The sequence below is a fragment of the Papio anubis genome, chromosome 9, assembly GCF_008728515.1.
Source record: "Papio anubis isolate 15944 chromosome 9, Panubis1.0, whole genome shotgun sequence".
Classification (NCBI taxonomy): Eukaryota; Metazoa; Chordata; class Mammalia; order Primates; family Cercopithecidae; genus Papio; species Papio anubis.
Window position 1 is genome coordinate 97,752,289 of NC_044984.1, and position 23,650 is coordinate 97,775,938.

The window sequence follows — 23,650 nt, forward strand, 5'->3', positions numbered from 1 at the left end:
TGCTGAAAGAAATTGCAGTTCACACAAACAAATGGAAACACATCCCATGTTCGTGGATGGGTAGAATCAATGCTGTGAAAATGACCATACTGCCAAAAGCAATCTACAAATTCAATGCAATTCCCATCAAAATACCACCATCATTCTTCACAGAACTAGAAAAATCATACAAAGCCAAAAAAGAGCCTGCATAGATAAAGCAAGACTAAGCAAAAAGAACCAATCTGGAAGCATTACATTACCCAATTTCAAACTATATCATAAAGCCATAATCAACAAAACAGCATGGTACTAGTATAAAAATAGGCACATAAACCAATGGAACAGAATAGAAAACCCAGAGATAAACCTAAATATTTACAGCCAACTGATCTTTGACAAAGCAAACAAAAACATAAAGTGAGGAAAGGACATCCTATTCAACAAAAGGTGCTGGGATCACTGGCAAGCCACATGTAGAAGAATGAAACTGGATCCTCATTTCTCACATTATACAAAATTCTACTCAAGATGGATCAAGGAGTTAAATCTAAGACCCAAAACTATAAAAATTCTAGAAGATCATTGGAAAAACCCTTCCAGATATTGGCTTAGGCAAGGATTTCATGACCAAGAACCCAAAAGCAAATGCAATAAAAACAAAGATAAATAGGTGGGACTTAATTAAACTAAAAAGCTTTTGCATGGCAAAAGGAAAAGTCAGCAGAGTAAACAGACAACCCACAGAGTGGGAGAAAATCTTCACAATCTATACATCTGACAAAGGACTAATATCCAGAATCTAAAACAAACTCAAACAAATTAGCAAGAGAAAAACAATCCCATCAAGAAGTGGGCTAGGGACATGAATAAACAATTCTCAAAAGATATATAAATGGCCAACAAACATGAAAAAAAGCTCAACATCACTAATAATCAGGGAAATTCAAATCAAAACCACAATGTGATACCACCTCACTCCTACAAGAATAGCCATAATCAAAAAATAATAGATGTTGGTATGGATGCGGTGAAAAGACAACACTTCTACAATGCTGGTGGGAATGTAAACTAGTACAACCACTATGGAAAACAGTGTGGAGATTCTTTAAAAAACTAAAAGTAGAACTACTACTTGATTCAGCAATCCCATTACTGGGTATCTACCCATAGACAAAGAAGTCATTATATGAAAAAGATACTTGGACATCCTTGTTTATATAAGCACAATTCACAGTTGCAAAAATGTGGAACCAACCCAAATATCCATCTATCAACGGGTGAATAAACTGATATATATATGATGGAATACTACTCAGCCACAAAAAGGAATGAATTAATAGCATTCACAGCAACCTGGATGGGATTGGAGACTATTATTCTAAGTGAAGTAACTCAGGAATGGATAACCAAATATCGTATGTTCTCACTCGTAAGTGGGAGCTAAGCTATGAGGATGCTAAGGCATAAGAATGATACAAGGGACTTTGAGGATTCCGGGGAAATTGTAGGAAGTGAGTGAGGGATAAAAGGTTACAAATTGGGTTCAGTGTATAATGCTGTGGTGATGGGTGCACCAAAATCTCACAAATCACTACTAAAGAACTTACTCATGTAAGCAAATACCACCTGTTCCCCAAAAACCTATGGAAATAAAAAATTAAAAGAAAAAAAATAAAAGAAAGAAAGAAAAAAAAAGAAAAGAAAAATGAATGAGAAAGCACTCAATGAACTGATGCGGGAAGAACTCCAAGATATAGTGATAAGTGAAGACTGAGGTGCAGAATACTGCTACTCACCTGTACACTTTCATTTGTCATAAACACACTTATTTGCGTAGAGAAAATAATGAAGGATTCTCAAGAAAAGAGTGTAAGTGTTTTCCTATGGGAGAAAGGGGAATGAGGCAGATTGGAGCAGAAGTAGGAAGAAGACTGTCTTCCATATACCTCTTTATATTTTTGGGTTTTGAGCGATGTAAATCTATTATTCCCCCCGCAAAAATATTTTCAGTTCTTTTTAAGTAGAATTTGAGTGTGTACCACAATGTGATTCTCAAAAAACTCATTAAAATTACATTACTCCAAGAGTTTGAAACCATTATAAAATCAACAAAACCTTTCAATGGCCCTGATATGAATACATATGCAATGAATTTTATTAGCATATAAATATAAGAGAATGAATAAATACATTCTAAAACAATGCATTGTTCAAATGAAAATGTAGCAGTTACCTGCTTTATCAGTTGTCCTAAAAACATTTTCTCTTAGGTAGTAAATTGGACAGGTACATTTAAATATATCGTTTCAGATCAGTGAAATGGTCCTAAAAATGGAGTTTATGGACAGTCGCAGGGTGTCAAAATCATCTATGGTGACAGTGCTATGGGGAATATAACTAATACAATTATATATCATTTTTGGCTTGACACAAAATTATGTTCTTTTGCTTGCCCTATATCAACTTATTTAGGGAAATCATCCTTTTACTATTCTCTCTTTTTATCTGCCTCTCTCTCTCTCTCTCTCTCTCTCTCTCTCACACACACACACACACACATTTTGTGTAATTTAAGTGCAGCTGTCAATCAAGTGGCCCACCTCCCCTGCCTCAGAAGTAGCAAATGTTGACTGGTGTATTCCATTCTCCCAGCTACCTGGATTCCAGGGGTGAACGTAAGACCAAAGTTTGGCCAATCAGAGCCATTGGATAAGCAGTAGAGACTGTTATAGATGAATGAAACAAGAGGGTTTCTGTACTTTTGAAATTACAAGCTCTAAGAATCAGATATGCCTATAGCTGCCAGGGCATGTTACATGCCAGGGACATTTTGAAAATGAACCCAACTTAGTGAAGACAACAGGGAAATTAATAAAATGAAATTAATCATGATATTATTGGTGAACACTGGATCCAGCCATGCCCTAAGCCAGTCCACCTTTGGATTTATTAACTTCATGATCCAATGAATTCCCTTTTGTTGCCATTTTGAAACACAGTGCAACTGTTCCTCAATAAAATCTTTATGATTAGTACCTGTACATATTCCAGAGTTTCTTTGGAAACTCTGGTCTTTCTTGGGATTATGTCTTAATTTACCTGGAAAATTTAGACAGTGTAGACTACGAAATTTAGGAGATTCAGAGAAATTCTTCATGTGATTAATGAATCTGGAGCAGGTCACTGAAGTTCTTTCATAACAAGGGATATTCTGTAAGATAGAGGAGAAAAATACACAAAATAAAATTAGGTTAATGGCTCCAAAATAATTCATGCCACCTAGCACTCTTACTTCCCTAAAGTGAGTGATATTTTTTAAATATTTTTGTTTCTTTATTCTTTAAATGAAACAATCCTGAAAACAATCACAGTTAACTCTAGTTACCTTTACATGCACATTCCTCTTATGTATTCATTAAAGAGGCTAATTAACTTAATTATTTGTTCATTGAAAAAAATCGTATCCAGTTACACTATATGCTAGATATTATTCTAGGTAGTGGGAATACAAGAGGCGAAGTCTCTGCCCTTATGAAATTGACATATTAGGGGAGAGTGACAAAAAATAAACAAATATATCTACAATAGATTGGATGGTGATTTTTCTGTTGCTAAGATGAAAAACATAAAATAAGAGATATCTTCTCAGACAAGGTGACATGAAAACAAAGATTCACTGGCACAGATGGAGTAGCCATGTGAGGTCTTGGATGAGAGTCATTCCGAGCACTGGGAACAGCCAGTGTGTGAAAGAATGGAGAGGCAGGGGATAGGGAAAGGGGTCAGAAGGTAGGGGAGAGGAGGCTCTTAAATCAAGCTTTGTCACCTTGAAATAGCAAAAACAGAAAATAAAGAGGAGAAAGAGCTAAAAATATCTTAGTTAAATAATATGAAATAAGGTCATAAGTAAGGATCCAATTTGATTTAAATCAAAAACTATTCATTCTAAAACCTAAAACTATAAAAACCCAGAAAGATAACCTAGGGAATACCATTCTGAACATAGAACTTCGCAAAGATTTCATGAGAAAGACACCAAAAGCAATTGCAACAAAAACAAAAATTGAAAAACGAGATCTAATTAAACTAAATAGCTTCTACACAGGAAAAGAAACTATCAACAGAATAAACAGACAACCTACAGAATAGGAGAAAATATTCGCAAACTATGCTTCCAACAAAGGTCTAATACCCAGAATCTATGAGGAACTGAAACAAATTTACAAGCAAAAAACAAACAACTCCATTAAAAAGTGGACAAAGGACCTGAACAGAAACTTTTCAAAATAAGACATACATGTGGCCGACAAGCACATGAAAAAATGCTCAACATCACTAATCGTTAGAGAAATGCAAATCAAAACTACAATGAAATACCATCTCACACCAGTTAGAACGGCTATTACTAAAAAGTCAAAGAATAACAGATGCGAGATTGCAGAGCAAAGGGAACGCTTATATACTGCTGGTGGGAGTGTAATTTAGTTCAGTCATTGTGGAAAGCAGTATGGCAATTTCTCAAAGAACTTAAAACAAATTATCATTTGATTCAGCAATCATATTATTGGATATATATACTCAAAAGAATATAAATCATTCTAACATAAAGATATATGCACATGTGTCTTCATTGCAGCACTATTCACAATAGCAAAGACATGGAATCAACCCAAATGCCTATCAGTGTTGGACTGGATAAAGAAAATGTGATACATATACACCATGGAATACTGTGCAGCCATAAAAAAGAATGAGATCATGTTTTTTGCACCAATATGGATGAAGCTGGAGGCCATTATCTGAAGCAAACTAACACAGGAACAGAAGCCCAAATACCATATCTTCTCACTTATAAGTGGAAGCTAAACAACAAAAAACATAGATACTAGAAGGGAAACAAGAGGCACTAGGGCCTACTTGAGGGTGGAGTAGGGGAGGAGGGAAAGAATCAGAAAAAATACCTGATGGGATACTATGCTTATTACCTGGTAAGGAAGTTATCTGTACACCAAACCCCTGTGGGTGTACACAGTTCACCATATAATAAACCTGTGCATGTACTCCTGAACTAAAATAAAAGTTAAAAAATAATAATATAGATAAATAAAAACCAGTCATTAAACATGTAATCAGAACCAACTTCCCATTGGTTTGATGTGTAATTTTTATTGTTTGGATATGATTAGATATTATCGATTCAGGTGATTTGGATATTGTATAAATTTGGATATTGGATATTAATGTATGGCTAGTACTGTTTGGATATTGTGAATATTATGTGTTCAGGATAGCATTAATTTACTGAGTCTGTACAAGGTCAACTCATCCCTGCATGAGCAATAGTATCTTACTGAAAGGGTAAGGTTTTCATCTTGTCACTTCACACGGCCTATCACTCACCCAACTCTACCCACTCCCTGAGGAAAAGGTTTGTGTCTCAAGCCAGAAACTGTAAGCTAAGTGAGAGGGTCCTAGGAAGGCACTGGAGTGGGAACTCTCTCTTTTCCATAACTGTGGATCAAGGAGGCAGAGATGAAAGCTTAAGAAGATACACACCTCTTAAATGGCAGGAGGCAGCTGGGACTTGAGAGACCCAGTACAGTTGTACCAGTCATGGAGCATGGGAGATTAACTAAGGAAGGGTCAGAAACCTATACTTTATAAGACTTTTTTGCTGCTAGCATTTTCTTTCTTTATATTTGCTTGATATTGAGTAGAGTCTTCTTTAAAAATCATCACAAATGAGCTAAAATAAGTGAAAGGGAGAGAATTTCTACCATTTTAAAGAGAGAAGAGTACCACAGGAACAGCAGTGATTCCAAGAGAGGGCTTGAGAGAAAGTGAAATGAGAGAAAAACTGTTTTCCTGACTTGGTTAGAGCCACCGTCCATCTGGACAGTATGTGGGCATGGGCAATCTTGGAGGTGATAACTCAGAGCATGGGCTGTAGAGTCATGTAGGTCCACATCCAAGCCGCATCTCCACACCCCGCTCTCTATACAAGCCGGGGCAACTTACCTTCTCTATTCCTGTTTCCACCTTTACAAAATGGGGCGAATGCTATCCCACAACAACTATTACCCCCATTTTACAGATAAAAAACTAAGTAACTTATCAAAGCTATACAAGTACTAAGTATTGAAAGCAAGTCTCAAATCCACTCTTTCCTACTCTAACGCCCATGTTTTTAACCCCATTCCATACTGCTTCCCCATTTTAGAATAAGCACAATATAAGTATTCAAAAAGAACCTAGAAGATCACCGTGGCCTCCTCACAGTCAGCAACCTAAGTGTCCAAAACAGAAAGCATCCAAAACAGAAAGTGTCCAACGTAAGTGTCCAAAACAGAAACTAGAAGATCACCCTGGGCTCCACTACCTCCCTTATCCCTCAGATCTATGCACAACCATTTCCTGTCAACCTCACCCTCTCAATGTCCTCCAGTCCCATTCCCATATCTGCAGTCCTCTGCCACCTATTAGCATCTCCATCCACATCCCTGCTTGCAGTTCACCTCCATTGAATTTTCTTTCTCGCATTATCTTTCTAAAAGCCAAGTTTAAATATGGCACTGGCCTTCTTAATGGTGTTCATTGATTTCCCACCATTTAAACAGTGGTTCTCAAACTGTACCGTGCATAAAAATCACCTGGTAAAGATGTTAAAGTGCAAATTTTGATTCACATATGTCTAAGGGGATAAGCCCAGGCATGTGCACTCTTAGCAGTCATCCTGGGTGACAGATACAAGTGATCAACTTCTCGTTTCTCCAAGTGTGGCTCAGGACCCAGCATCACCAACATCACCTAGGAGCTTGTTAGATATGAAGATTCTCTGGCCTCGCCCTAAAACCTACTGGATCAGGATCTGAATTTTAACAAATCCCCAGCCCATCATACTCTGACCTAAAGAACGAAATGCAAAACTGCAAAACTCTATGGTATAGGAGGCTGGTCATGACCCACCATCTATTTATCTCTTGCCCCCAACCCCATCTCACAGGACTCTCCCCTCTGTGATCCAAGTGTGACAAAGTAGGAAAACTGAGGCACCAAAAAGCTAAGGCAGTGAGTCTCAGTTTCTTCATCTTGGTCAGCCCAATGCCTAGCACAGTCCCTGTTATGCGCACCCTGCTGCTTCATTGATATGTTTTGAATTTGACTGAATGGAATTAATGTATGTTTTAAAACAAATGTTGAAATGCAGTATTATATTCAAATTGCACCTTTCATCAGGGTATGATTTACTGAAATGAAAAGGAATGAATGCAGACAAAGACACTCCATATCATGGACCTGATGCATTTTACTCCTTAAAACACCTTACATTTCTTCGTTCAGCAGGGGAGACAGGTACTGATTCTTCTCTGTGAAGACACTGTGGCTTTTAGTTGATTCACTGCCTGAAGTCAAACCCATGCTCTATATATGAAAGCACAACCCCACCTTCTTTTTTAAGATGAGCAAACTTTCACCACAAAGATACAAGAACAGTAAATATTGATCTTCTGGACGGATGGCGCACCTCACGCCACAGGCCACTCAAGCATCTGCTCATTACCACCAGCCCTCCCCTTTGTTGGGAAATAATGCCAAGTGGCCTCATGTGCTATCAGCTATAGATTGCAAATATTTAAAAGAAATAAATTTCTCTGAATGAAAAGCACCTTTCTTTGTTATCTAACCCCCTCTCCTCCCAAGTCATGTTGATTTTGGGGTTGTGCACACTCCCAGCACCTGTACTTTTCAATTGTTTGCCTGCCAAGAACAGTGTGGTTTTCTTGCTTGGTTTTAGAAGCCATTCTAAGTACAGTAGCCAATGAAGGCATATTTTCTTTCTCTCTTGGCAATATGTAAAGGAAGTTTCAACTTTAGGACACCTAGCAGCAACTGTAATTAGAGGACAAGGAAAGAAATTGGAGTTTCTCCATCTCAGTATTTGTCCCACATGATCATGAAAAATGTACCACCACTGCAGACCAAAACCAAAAGTGTAGGTTTCTTCAACAGTCTTATTATTTGGCAGAAAGTTTTCTAAATTGGTTTTGCTGAAATCCAGAATCATTCTTTAGTGGAAACGTAAGATCTGGACAATAAGACAAGAATGGAATTTCAGCAAGTGGAAAATCAATTTGTGATTGAGAATAGCCACTAGGTATACAAATCCAAGTGTCTGAATATATAAATGTTGGATCAAACTATTATTTCCTCTACGTGGAGCATTATCAATTTGATGTGGTATCATCATGCCCTGTGTGTTTTTAATCATGGTTCTTAATCTCTTACCACTGAGGCACATGCAATGCAGTGTTAACGAGAAATAACCTACTGCCAAGTATTATGATCTGATCAATGCTGATGGCAAACTGGGTCTGGAGACAAATGATCTGTGTGTAAACTTTTAGTCACTCTCTTACACTAAGCTGAATTCTAATTCAAAGGGAACACTGCAACCTCTATTACTGCCACCACTTTTGTTACTTTTCATTTTGTTACATATTTTATTCTACTTTCATGAACGAGTATTTGGGGATTTACTCTTCCCCAGTTCTTGATCCATACAGTCTGGACAAAGCAAATGCCCAGATCTGAGCACATCACATTCCATTGGCTGCATGAATTGGAATTCAGAACCAGCGAGGTTTAATGGGATATTTTGAGATTTCCAGATTGAGGTTTGATTGTGAGAGATGGTAGCATCTGTGGCTGCTGCAGCTATTTCAACAGCATGAGGCAAGTGTCTCTTGGCTTTGAATTACTTCTCTGGTAAGCTAGCTTGAGCTGGATAAGCTATACTTTCTTGCCCATTCTGCCTGGTGTCAAGAGATCTGTATTTGTGAGATGAGGGTTCAAAATGTAGTCTATGTTTATGGAAGTTTATTTCACTCTAGGTCAGGGGTGTCCAATCTTGGGCCACACATGAAATACACCAACACAAACAATAGCCGATGAGAAAACACACACACACACGCACACAAAATCTCATAATGTTTTAAGAAAATTTATGAATTTGTGTGCAGCCATATTCAAAGCTGTCCGGGGCTGCATGTGGTCCACGCTGCGTCCTGGGCCACGTGTGGCTTGCTCCTGGTTGCTCTTGTTCAACCTAGAGCAAGCAGGTTAGACACGCTTGCTCTAGATAAAACTGACCAGTTCTGATAAAGATGATTCTGATAAGGACAATGCTCACTTTGTCTTAGTTGGCATCAATCTCCAAACAAACATTTAAGCCAAAATATTCTAGGTAACTTACGTATTCCAAAAATGAAAGAGATGATATTTGCTACAACATACAACCCTTATAACTAAAATGAAGTATTTTGTTGTTGCCAATGTAAGTAGTAAGCCATGGAGTAATAAGCTGAAGTGACTCTCTCTCTATTTGCACTGGATTAGCAAGATCTCCATGGAATTGTTTTAAATTATATATAAATCATAAAGCCACTTTCAGTTTCTTGTAAGACTTGAAAATTATAGGAAATGTCAGAAGAAACATAAAAATGACCTTTTATAAATTTAAATTTAAATTCAGAGTTATCCAAAACTGATTTGAAGGAAAATTTAAATCTTTTTAGAAAAATTATTCGGTAAGAATCATCAGCTCTAGATGTACTAATTTACATTCAGAATAATTTATCAGAAATGCATCCCAGTGTTGTTGGAGTCTGTAAAATACTCAGCAGTTTTAGGGTCAGCTGTATCAGGAAAAAGATTCTTCTCAAAGTAAAAATCATCAAAAATGATTTGCAATCTTAAAGATGAAATTGCTGAAAGTATAACATATAATGACCTAGTAAAGGAATGTGCAGAAAGCAAGCCCCGAAACACAGCTTATGATCAATTAAGATATCACATAGCAACATATTATTATTTATTGCATCATAAAAAATTGTAACACCAAAATGTTAATTTGTTCATGTTGTAGGTTCAGATTGTCATTCATGTATTGCTATTACCCCTATTACATTTTATAATTAATAACATAGTTATAAAGAAAAATGTTTTATATTTTAGTATTATTAACCACCCGTTCTCCTGCTTTCATTTCACACTGGGCTCCACAAATTGTGTAGCTTGCCCTGACTGTATCTATACAATTTTTCAGGCTAAGCCTTACATTCTCATAGTCAAATGGACAAGGTCAAAGGCTGTCAGAAAGATGATGGAATTCTATATTTCTCACTCATGACATTTGGAGGTGGCCCTTCTCCTATCCTGCAAGATCACTTCGTACCAAAGCTTAAAATATGAGACCGATATATTGCCACTTTGAAAGAAAATAATATCTACCATCTACTGAGTGTATTCAGTTGGCCATATATTGCCTCAGGTTAGACAGAAGATTGTTTATACAAGGGCACATGTATTTTTGAAAATTCCATCTTACACACATATGTTTAGTGCAGCACTATTTACAATAGCAAGGACTTGGAACCAACCAAAATACCCATCAATGATAGACTGAATAAAGAAAATGTGGCAGATATATAGACCATGGAATAATATGCAGCCATTAAAAATAACGAGTTCATGTCCTTTGCAGGGACCTGGATGAAGCTGGAAGCCATTGTTCTCAGCAAACTAACACAGGAACAGAAAACCAAACACCACATGTTCTCACTCATAAGAGTGGAAGTTGAACAATGAAAATACATGAACACAGGGAGGGGAACATCACACACCAGGACCTGTCGGGGGGTTGGAGGCAAGGGGAGAGAAAGCATTAGGACAAATACCTAATGCACGCGGGACTTAAAACCTAGATGATGGGTTGACAGGTGCAGCAAACCGACATGGCACATGTATACCTATGTAACAAACCTGCACATTCTGTACATGCATCCCAGAACTTAAAATAATACTTAAAAGGACAAAATTTCTCTGTCTTTTAGCATCAAAAGCTGATGTAGTCTGATACCATTATGTTCCTTTGTTTGTGATCTATCTGGGAGATATTTGTTTTATTTGTATTCTTTGTTCTTACATCTCTGAAAACTTTTATGATCTCTTTGTGACTATTGAAATAATGTTACAACAAAGTGTCTTAGTGTGGGTTTTCTTTCATTATACTGGGCACTCGAGTAAGCCGTAACAATCTGGAAATTCCTGTCTTGCAATTCTATAAATATTTTTTCTTTTTTAGAAATAATTTTCTCCCGTGTTCTCATTCTCGCTCTCGCTCTCTCCCCTCTTTCACTCTGTCTTCCATTTTTAAAGCTTTTCCTTTCTACTTTCTAAGGGCTTCCTTTAACTTATCTTTTCACTCTTATGCTGCTCTTTTTAAAATTTTTGGTTTTCACACATATAATTCCTGTCTATTTCTTCTTGTTGTTGTCACTTTTTAAAATATGGCATCCTATTCTTATTTAATGGATGTTCTCTGTTCCCTTATTCCTGAGTGTTTTGATCTTAGGGTCTGGGTTTGCCTTAGTAGTGTTAGATTTGTGTTCATATTGTTTGGTTCCCTGGGTTGTTTCAGTGTCGTCTGAGCTTCTCTCTTCTGCTTGTTTTCATTTATCTCATGTTAAAAGCCTTCCTCAAGGATCCTTGAGAGCCTTGACTGCCATTCATATATAACAGAAAGGCACTAAAAAGCTGACTGCAGCTCTGGATTCACTCAGGTAGCGCTTATGACCAGTGGGCTTCCCTGAAGCATGATGGGGTAGCCAGCCTACCTTCCCAATGACAGGTCCCTCACCATCAGAATGGGAAAGGCTTTCCCCTGGTATTTCCTCCAAGCACCAGTCCAAGAATGTATTTACCAGACCGGTAGCATTCTGGGAAGAGAGCAGGAGGAAACGGCCTGGGTGTTCCACAGGCCACTATCTAAAACTTCAAGAAACCCCTACTCGGAGCCCCCACCTCATCCCTGAGTTGGGAGTCCTTCTAGCCTAATTTTGCCAGAGAATAAATCTTTGTACCAACTCTGCAGGGTGAGCCAAGAGGAAATAGAACTCTGCATCCAGCCCCTCACCAGGCCCCTGTTCTAAGCCCTGCGTGATATAAAACTTCAAGAAATCCCTACTTGGAGCCCCCACCTCATCCCTGAGTTGGGAGTCCTTCTAGCCTTATTTTGCCAGATAATAAATATTTGTCCCAACTCTGCAGGGTGAGCCAAGAGGAAATAGAACTCTGCATCCAGTCCTTTACCAGGCCCCTGTTCCAAGCCCTGTGTGCACTCCCTGATTTAGAAGATATGGAGAACCTTCAGGATCCAGGTTTTTCTGGGGGGTAGCATGAATTGACTCACTTCTCCTCATCAGGCCCCTGTGTAGACTGAAGTTGGGAGTCACTTCATTCTGTTAACTCAGTTATCACTTTTTAACCAACTTTACAGCTTTCCAAAAATTGTTGAAATTCCTCACCTAGTATAGTCTTCTCTCTTTGTCTTTGTCTTTGTGTGTGAATGCATTTTGTTTTAAAGCACGGTGTTTCAATCTTTCAAAATCATGTGACATTAAAAATGGATAATAGTTGTAGGGAATGCTGGGGCAAATGGAAGAAGCTACTCAAAGCCAGGGGGAACTAGCCTGAGCTGACCTGGCTACTCCAGCTCCTACATGACCACCAAAAGGGCTCGATAAATTTATATTTCTGCCCACATGCAGCCTATTTGCAGCATACCATTTAGAGGCTCTGTTTCACCACAAATTTTACAGAGTTTAGGGAAAGGGATATGAATAAGTGTGGCCAGTCTACCATGTTTGACCAGATACCCTCATTGCTCACTCGTCTACACTGTCTAGGTTTGGATGATTTTTTTTTTTTCCTGTGGCTATCCATCTTGTGGTCCTGGAGTATCCAACCAGCTTCTTCAAAAGGCATCCTCCCAATTCTTTTTACCAGGATAACCATAGGCACTAACTTGTCTCTATGATTATTCTCCCTGAAAGTAGTAACTGCCATGCTTCTTACCTCACTATCCCCATCCAAGACAAATCCTGGACCCCATGAAGAATCACTTAAGTTGCAGGTACCTGGACCTCAGACACATTCAGCCTGGTCTCTAGTCACTGGAGAGAGAGGGGATTCTACCTCAGCCAATAAAACAGAATTGTGATAAAGACAAAGGGAATAATTTAAAAGTAGTTAACACACAGCTTGTTGGAGCATTATAACATATGCTCTAGATTATGGGATTTGGAATTCATACCTGAGTTGGAATCCTGCCTCTACCATCTACTGGCTATGTGATCCCAGGGAAATTACTTCACCTCCCTAAGCTTCAATAGCTTGATCTGGAAAGCGAGATTTAAGAGTAACAATTGTTGCTGTGAATGTTTAAGTGGAAAAGCAACCACAGAAGTGGAAAGCAAATGAATGGAAAGAAATTATCAAGGAAAATTGAAAGGGAAAAGATAATGTTTGCAGATGAAGAAAAGATACGGTGTTAAAAAAATTAAACAGTGAATAAAAAAGGTCAAGGCTACAGTTTACACACATACATATAGACACTTAGGTCCCTACCATCCACAGAGAAGAAGGAGATACATAGATATATAGATATAAATATACACAAAAATCACAATTCTCAATATCATCTGAGGTTTTATATGTGATCATGGTTCCAGAAATTAGCTTTGTGAAGTTGTCTTCCAGGGGAAGCACAAAGTTACTATCTCCACTTAGTTATTAATTATCCACCCAAATGGGATCAGGCATCCTCACCTATTGTTAGCTTTCTTTTTACAAGACCATAAATAAAAATACAACTGATGTCCCATCTCATTATCTGCCTCCCTAAGACACAAGCCCACACATTATTTTATGCTGCAAAAAGAGCTCAGTGTGAATATTTGAGAATGATACATTGAAGATGCATATGGATACAAGGCCAGATCATTACACACTTCTAACTATGTGCCCTAAGGTGTCAAAGGAAAACAAAATACTAACTTGGGAGAAAATATAAAATCGATCAACATCTCCTTGACAGCTATTGATAGACATATTACTAGACCTAAAGATGTTCCTTCTCAAGAAAACATAAATTCAAGTTCCTTCCAGGTTCTCTGTAGTGATGGAGTTTGGATCATGCTTGGACAAAGGAATCATAATTCAATTATCCAATGATTTATTACAATACACTTTGCCCACACTAGATATTTGGATGTGTAAACATCAGAGTATTATCCTCCCTTCCATCCCAGGCTTCGCATTTCAGATTTCATTAGCCAATAAAGCCAGGTTTATTTATAATAAAGTTAAGCCCTTCAAACCACTGACCATGGAAACCAGATTTTGAAATAATTCAGATTTGTGTTTCTGTTCTTTCTAATTAAGGGTAATATCGGGAAGCACAGACAGTGGGTAGCATTGTTCAAGCACCATGGATTTAAGCAAGAAAATCTGATTATCAGCTCATGTCAGAAGCCAAGCGATAATGCAGCTTAGCATTCGTTTGGGCTTTTTCTTTGGCCAAAAGATAATTACCGTTAGTGAGGCCTTACGTAAGTGTATCTAATATCTAAGACCCTAAAATTTATGAATAGCAAAAGCACACAATAGGCAAAGAAGAATTACTGTATTTATTATTTCTATGGCTTGTTCCACCATGATAATTTCATTATCTAGCAAAGTTGAACCTCTAAAATCAAAGTATAATTTCTTAAAGGACAAGAAGTTAAATATGCTGGCAAGGTTTTTGGCCTGATTTCCTTCAGCGAAAGTTATTACTAACAAATAAGAAGTAGATCAGCCAGAATTTTCATAGAAAATTTACTAAAGGGGACTCAAAGTTACCTATTGAGGTCATTGCATAAACAGATGTTAAGCTTCTGTAGTGAGTTGTTTTTTTTGTTTGTTTGTTTGTTTGTTTTTTGGTTTTTTTTTTTTTTTTTGTAAACTGTTATTTCTTAATCTTATGCTGCAGGAAAAATCTGAAATTTGAAAAGCACTTCTTGGCCAAAGCAGGATGGTGTCAGAATGCTCATTGCTGAATACAAGTAATGTCAGTATGTATCACAAAGAATAAATGCTGGAAACCCAGAGTGGGGGAATTATTTAAACAAGGAGTTAGAACTTTGTTATATAAAACCAAATCTAATTATGAGGATGAATAAAATCAAGTTGTAAAATTTGCAAGGTAAGTTGGCTGAGATTCTCCAAACCATAAAGAAGTAAATGCTTTTGAAAGAGAAAAAATAGCATTATTGTCCTTAAGTATATTTTTTTATTTAAAAGTACATTTTATTTTCTTGCTTATTATATACTAACAGCAACTAACATGTTATTGAGTAGCTGCTACAGTCCAGGCATTGTTCTAAACACTTTAGACAATTTTAACTCATCAAATCCTCACAATAACCTTAAGCAATTGGTACTTTATTATCCCCAGCCTACAGATGTGGAAAACAAGTGACAGAGAGGTTAAATAACTTGTCCATCTGGCTCCCATCACTCCAAATTGTATATATAGGGTACCTGATTTTATTCATCCTCGTAATTTGAGTTTGTTCTCTCTCTCAAACTTCTTACCTCTAATACAAATAATGTTTCCCCTCTGGGTTCTCAGAAAACTTATTCTGTGTGATATTTCTCAATCTGCTTGTATTACAGCAATATTCATTCTGACATCACCCTGAAGCAAAAGGAAATGTATTAGGACTCATCAGAGTAGTTACACTGCTGGTTCAGGCACTAACAACTCCCCAGCCTTCAGCAAATCACTAAACTGAACACCAGTCAAACAGGAACAATGTTCCCTTCCCTGCCTACTTCTCATGGTTCTTGAGACAGTATGGAGAGTCCAAAAGATCTCTGAGAAGTATGGAATGCTCTGTAGAGCTGAGCACATTGACAGGACAATGCAATTGCCGAAGGATGAAAGCACAGGGTGAAGGCATCCCAAGCAAAGCTCTCAGAATTGGTAACTGGTACACTTCCCACCTTTCCCTACTCTTCTCTTGAGCTCTTACTTGTAGCCGAGGTTTATTTGAGGGAGAGGAAAGAAAGGGGAAAATATTGTTGATGACGACAACAACAACAATAATAAATAGGTGTACTCATCAGCACTGAGAAGCAATGTGTGCAGTGAACCAAAGCACAGACGTTGGAGCTAGACTGCCCAGATTGGATCCTGGATCTGGCACTTGGGCAAACTGCTTTATCTTTCTCTGCCTCAGTCTCCTCATCTGTACAGTGAAGACAATAATAGTCTCTACTTGATTGGATAGTTATGACAATTAAATGACAATATTCATAGAGAATTTAGAGTAGCCTGACAGAATCACCACTAAATATATACAATTGAGAGCTGTGAGTAGCAGGTGCCGCCAATCCATTGGTTATTGTACTAGCAAACTAAAAGATGGAATCACGGTTTTTTTTGTTCTATTTTCTATCCTCATCAAAAGTTAGTAATTCTCTTTCTACTTTGGCCAAATGACTAGAACAGAAAATTGTGCTTCACAATTTCTGCGGCTGATTTCATCTACTTCCCATTGCTTTCATAGTTTAGTAACAAAATGTCCACTTCAGTATTATAGAACCATGTTAGATTATTAGGACTTTGGAGATTCATGGAGATTATGTTTATAAAGATGCTAAGGCAATAGTCGCAGAGGACTAAAGAGTCAAGTCAGTAGCAGACACAAAGCGGGAAAAAAGTGGAGCAGATGAGCAGTGTATTTCCTGCCCCAAAACCCCTGGCCTTAACCCATATGCTTTTGCTTTGACCCTAATGAGATCTACTAAGGAAGAAGACCAAATATAGTAGAAATAGACCTAAGCCTCCATGGCACTGAGCTAGATGTTTAAATCAACTCACCAAATGCTTGCTACAATACCATGAAATAAAGAGTACAGTGCCTATTTCATGGGTGCAGAAATTATAGCTGAGAGTAGGTGGCTAAACTTGTCAAAGGAAAGTTACTCATTCTCCTGTCTCTTCCTACCTCTCTCTCTCTTCCATCCCAAAAAGCTGTCTCTTCAAAATTCAATCCATTCTAGTTCTAGTCTTTCCCCCTCTTTCCTCCTGCCTTTCCTATGTGTTTATTTTTTTCCTTAGTCACTTAAGTTCACTCCAAAATCACTAGCCTTTCTAGAGTTCTTTCACTTCTTCTCTATACCCATCGCTGATTAACCCAACAAACCAACCTGACATGGCTGGCCCAAGCAGCAAAGGCACTTGCTCTTCAAAGACCAGTCAAGATCCAGAGAGGTCAAGATCAGGAATATGCACCTGTACACTGTCCTTGTCACAATATGATACTTACCGTCTATGCCATGTTTCTTGTATTTATAAATTTGTTCCTCGGGATATAGCATTCTGACTCTTTTTTTTTTTTTTTTTTTTAGATGGAGTCTTGCTCTGTTGCCCAGGCTGGAGTGCATTGGTGCAATCTTGGCTCACTGCAATTCTCTTGCCTCAGCCCCTCAAGTAGCTGAAATTACAGGTGCCCACCACCATGCTTGGCTAATTGTTTTGTATTTTTAGTAGAGACGGGATTTCACCATGTTGGTCAGGCTGGTCTCGAACTCCTAACCTCAGGTGATCCACCTGTTTTGGCCTCCCAAAGTGCCGGGATTACAGGTGTGAGCCACTGTGCCTGGCCTCATTGTTTTAAAAGAATGTCCTTTTTAAAAAGGGCATAGTATTCTATAATATTAAGAATGCATTGAACCAATCCCCAGCTGTTAAATATATAGGTTGCTTCTGGTTTATTACTACGATAAAGAATGCTGCAATTAATAAATTTTGTACATGCATATCTTTACATGTGAGAGAGTATAAATGCACTCTTGGCAAACATTGATTTGTGTTTCTCTGGCTCACCATCATATAATAACAACTAATACACATTTTTGAAAATCAATGAATAAGTGAGCAAATAACTGGGAGTGTGGCAATAAACCACAGCCAACATAAATGACATAGTAGTTCAGCCTGCTCAGTTCAAACTGCTAAGTATAGAAGTTTGCCTATACTTAACCACTCTTGAATTCAACTTTCCTTGCCTATAAAATAACAAAGTATTTTGAAAAACTGTTGAAAGGACTAAAATGAGATAATATCAATAAGGTGCCTAGTCCAGAGCAATGTAAGCTATCATGATTGGGCTAAAATCACTTATCCATGTAAATTGTTTAAATAAGCAGAGCCTAGGTGCTCTGATCATATCATGGACAAGGAAAATCACCCGAAGTGTGTGAGAGCCACAAGGCAGAAAGAACTGTCTCAAACCCAGAGCAGTGGTTACAGGGATGTAGTGGGTAGATTTTCATGACTCCATTGTTTTGAATGGTATTCATAGCACTATTCAAAGTGTTGTTATTTGTCTTGATCTTCCAATGACAACTTCAAAAATTAATTTTACAGGTACATGATTTCTTCTCTAAAAACTGTAATAGCAGCTATGTAAGCACTGAGGAATTTATACATCATCGTAAGCAAAAGGTATTTATTAAATGACTGCTTACATGCTAAATGACATTCAAAAACAAAAGTGGGGTGTTCCTGACCCTAGGAGAAACAAAAAGGCACCTAAATATAGTGAAAAGAACACTGGAGCCACCTAGATCTGATTTAAAGCCCAGCATTCATTCAACACAATTAAAGTGGTTTGTATACCAGTCACTACATTAAGTGGTGGGTGAACCAGTCTACCACACTGTCACTTAAAAGATGTTTAACCTTATCAAGTGATTTAGCTTATCTTTGTCTAGGGTGAAGTACCAGCTTCACAATCTTTTTATAAAGGTAACACATGTAAAATACACAGCAGTATTAAGTAAATGATGGTTTTTCCCACTCCTTCTTGACTAAGGGCTAACCATTCAAGACAGGACACAAACATTAAAACATTAACATGCATACATCAAAGAAAGCATGAAGCAATCAGAGACTAAACAGCAGAATAGTTACACCCAATCAAGTGAAGGAATTACACACTTATCCCAGAGCTAGAACATGCACAGAACCTAACACACAACACGTATGCAAAGATGTCTATTGACTGGATATAGTGAATCAAGAATTCAAACAATTAGAGCCTCAGGGTTAACAGGAAGCAATGTAACACACTGGGAAGAGTTCAGACATAAAAATTAGGAGATCCAAGTTCATGTCTAAGGAGTCTGAACCACCAGCCAAATTTTCTTGAGCAAATCATGCAAATCATGGTCTTCTGTAGCCTCAGTCTTCTCATCTGGGAAGCTAGAGGGTTGGGGTACATCTTTCCTAAGTACCAATAATTTCAGGTAACAATGCTTGTCAGAGCCTCCACTTTGTATTTCATTTGCTCCATCTGAAATTGAACTGCATACGGTTTGTTCCAAAACCCAGAGATGGTTTGAAACCCCCAAACTGGTGGACTTGATCAATACATCCACGTTTCATTTCTTTTTTTTTACCCTAAAATATAGTGTATGGACTAGTAAGTTAAGAAATACTGCTGCTGAAAAAAGAAATATCCCATTTTAAAATCTAAAGACTAAAATTAACCAGCCACTTCATGTTTTTAGCAAACATACTTACCATTGTGTGGGGTTTTATTGTCCCCTTGGTGAATAGAAATCTTTTAAAAATGTATACGCCTGGAACTGAATACCGTGTCAAATCTATTGGCACTGCATGTTTAAACACCTGCATCTCATCACCAGCCCTTCATAATATTGTTAAACAATAATTATACTTATGATGAGTAATGAATCCAGATATGGTCTTCCTTGAGATGTACTCATTCTTGTGTTAAAAGTAACCCATTAGTAGCATATGAAAGCTTCTCAGGTAAAACATTCATAAATACATCCATATAATACTCAATAAAGTTTTTAAATGGTAATAAATTGCAATGATACCCTCTTCTTTATTGGAGAATCTCACCTTATTTTTCTGCGAATGATCCATTTTTGTTTACCACAATTCTAACTTTCACTTGCCTAATCAGATTTAAATCTTAAAAATAAAAATCTTACTTTGAAATTTGACTCAAGTTTAATTTTGATTTTTTTTTCATACTTGTAAGGAGAATGGTAACTTGAGACAAAGGCTAAACTTGCCATGGAAGCTACCCTCACACTTTGCTTAAAATCAACCTTTGCTGATGGATTTAAAGAGAACTTCAAAGAAAATTATTCACCTACTTCCCAACCAGAAAGACTACAGCACGCTGATCACTGTGATCAAAAAGGGTCAGCTTCATTAAAAAGAGTCACAAATATAAACAACATTGGTCAAAGGAAATAATAGTAACAGCTAGCATGCCTGGCAGTACGGTTCTAGGCATTTTACATCTAACTCACTTGATTCCCACAACAACCTTATTAGGTTGGTGCTATTATTACCACATAGGCAGATGAGAAAGCTGAGTTGCAGAAAGATAAGACATTTCTCACAAAATCCCAGGACATAAATTGGCAAAGCCAGGATCTGAACTCAGGCTGTCTGATCCTAGGGTCTGTCTGCATAATCACTATCCTCAACCAATTATTCTGTTTGTGTTTGTCACACACTCATGCAGTAGCCACCTGAAAGCAGGTACCAGCAGCCTCAGCATCACATTTGTAGGTGATGTGGCAGAGAAATTCCATCCAGTGTGGGGCTGCATGCTGAGAACAAGGGGAAGACAGGTGGGAGATACGGTACAAAGGTGGGAGCTTCCAGAGAAAACAGAGTGAAGACATTCTATTTCTCAAATTACTCTCTTATAAAACATCTTAAAATGCCTTTCAGTACAAAGGCTATATTTTGCATATAGCCACAAAACGGAAGTCCATCCGTGGCTGTTCTCTGCTCCTCCTGATGATCTTGTAAAGCATTCACTGTTATTTTTATTTAATTCCTTTTTTGGTCAATCAACCAGAATTGGTTTCTATGTTGGTCCATTCTTGCATTGCTATAAAGAAATAGCTGAGACTGGGTAGTTTATAAGAAATGAGGTTTAACTGGCTCACAGGGGTGTGCAGGTGTGTGTGTGTGTATATATATATACACACACAAACACACCACATTATATTTATCCATTCACCTACTGATGGCACTGGGTTATTTTTTTTTTTAGCCATTTTGAATAATGCTGTTATTAACATTGATATACAAGTATCCGTTTCTCTGTTTTCAATTATTTAGGAATAAAATTGCTGAGTTACATGGTAATTCTGTTTCACTTTCTGAGGAACCACTAAACTGTATTTACAATGGCTATACCATTTTACATTCCCACTAGCAATGGATGAGTTTCAATTTCCGCACATTTTTGCCAAAACATATCATTTTTCATGTTTTAAATAACAACCATTATGATGGGTTTTATTGTGGTTTTATTTACATTTCTCTAATGGTGTTGAACATGTTTTCATGTGTTTATTGGCCATTTGTACATCTTCCTTGGAGAAATTTCTATTCAAGTCCTTTGCCCATTTTTTAATTGGGCTGCTATTTTGTTCGTGATGATAACTTTTAATTCTTCACATATTCTGGATATTAACCATACATATCATATATACTAATCATATTTAATTATATATATAAAATAGTATATATGATATGTGTGTGTGTGTGTGTATATATATATATATGATTTACAACTGTTTTCTCCCATTTCGGTGGGTTGTCTGATCACTCTCTTGATAATAGCCTTTGACACACAAAAAATGTTTAATTTTGATGAGGTCCAATGTGTCTATTTTTTCTTCTGTTACCTATGCTTTTGTGTCATATTTAAAAGACCATTACCAAATCTAAGGTCATGAATATTTTGCCTTATGTTTTCTTCTGACTTTTATAGCTTTAGCTCTTACATGTCTGTCTTTGGTCCATATTGAGTTATTTTTTAAATATGGTATAAAGTATGTGCTCAATTTCATCCCTTTGCATGTGAATATCTAGTTTTCCCACAACAATTTGTTGAAAAAACTCCTTGCTCCATTGAATGATCTTGGCATTTTTGTTGAAAATCAGTTGACCATACATGTAGCAGTTTATTTCGTCACACGCTATTCAATTCCATCAGTTTATATGCCTATCTGTATGCCAGTACCACATTGTTTTTACTAGTGTCATTTTGTAGTAAGTTTTAAAATCAGGAGTATGAACCTTTAGAATTGGTTCTTTTTTAAGATTGTTTTGATTATTTGGGAATCTTTTGAGTTTCTACATGGATTTTAGGATACATTTTTCTATTTCTAAATAATTTAAATGAAAATATCCATTGGAATTTTGATACGGATTGCATGGAATTTGTAGATCACTTTGGGTAGTATTATCATACTAATGTTAAGTCTTCCAATCCATGAACATAGAATGTCTTTCCATTTATTTAGGTCATCTTTAATGTCTTCCAGCTGTTTTACAGTTTTCAACATACAAATCTTTTGCTTCCTTGGTTAAATTTATTCCTAAGTATTTTATTCTTTATGATGCTATTTTAAATGAAATTGTTTTCCTTAATTTCCTTTTCAGGTTGTTTATTGCTAGTGCATAGACATACAACTGATTTCTGTATGTTGATTTTTCTGCAACTTTGCTCACTTAATCTTGAAACAAATCTGTGAAGTAGCACTGTCAATGTCCAGGCACTTTCATTAGCAGCCAGACTCATGAACTAGTAATACATGAAGAAAGGACGGGAAATTCTCTTTCTCATTCTCTTTCTGGCAGCTGTGCAGTAGCAGAAACTGCAAATTTGAGTTCCTGCCACAGAAGTGGCATCAGTACAAGCTGTGGTATCTCATTCTCAGTGGTGGAGGTAGTGGCAGGTGTTATCAGGTATCACAGCAGTTGTACAGTGTCCCTTGGGACACTGTTCCTGGAAGTCCATGCGTGGCTCTTCTTATCTACTCCTCCTGAAGATCTTGTAAAGCATCCACTGTTATTTTTATTTAATTCCTTTTTTGGTCAATCAACCAGAATCAATTTCTGTGTTGGTCCATTCTTGCATTGCTATAAAGAAATAGCTGAGACTGGGTAGTTTATAAGAAAAGAGGTTTAATTGGCTCACAGGGGTGTGCAGGCTGTTCAGGATACATGGCACCAGCATCTGCTCAGCTACTGGTGAGGGCTTCTGAGCTTACAGTCATAATGGAAGGGGAAGAGGGAGCAATCTTCTCACATGGTAGAAGTGGGAGCAAGAAGGAGAAAAAGTAGGGGTGGGGAGGTGCCACACTTTACAACAATCAGATCTCGCAAGAACGCACTATCACAAGAAAAGTACCAAGCCATGAGAGATCCATTCCCATAACCCAAACACCTCCCACCAGTCCCCAACTCCAAGATTGGGGATTATATCTCAACATGAGATTTGGAGGAGACAGCCAAACTATACTAGCTTCTGTTGCTTGCAAATAAGACTCTTATATGGCAAATATCAACAATGACACATGCTTCCATTCCCTTACCCTGCTTTTTCTCTATAGTATCACTAACACTATCTGGATCATCTGTTTATTGTCTGATTCCCACACTGCCACACTGGAATGAAAACTCCATGAGGTCAGGGTTTTTTGTTCACTGCTATATGACTAAATTAATGCCTAGTATATATTGTACTTAATACAATTTATTGAATGAATGAAATAGCTAATTATTATTAATTTACCCCAGACAACAATACACATCTGTTAGAAATCAAAACCTATGGTGTTTATTCATAACTCTGTGCCATGATTTCACCTCTGAAAAGCAACTCTTTCTAGCTTTATGCTCTATGACTCTAGGCAGAGCAAATTC

General features: G+C 37.3%; 1 protein-coding gene across 14 annotated transcripts in view; it reads right to left on the reverse strand.

The window, feature by feature from the left end:
• C9H12orf42 (chromosome 9 C12orf42 homolog) overlaps positions 1 to 23,650 on the reverse strand; it is a 183,518-nt gene that overhangs the window by 59,887 nt on the left and 99,981 nt on the right. For all 14 annotated transcript variants that reach the window (XM_021922832.2, XM_021922822.2, XM_021922824.2 and 11 more), the window contains one exon: positions 3,082 to 3,193. In XM_021922832.2, coding sequence (XP_021778524.1) covers positions 3,082 to 3,139 — 58 coding nt within the window. In that variant the 5' untranslated portion in view covers positions 3,140 to 3,193. The remainder of the gene's footprint in view (positions 1 to 3,081; positions 3,194 to 23,650) is intronic.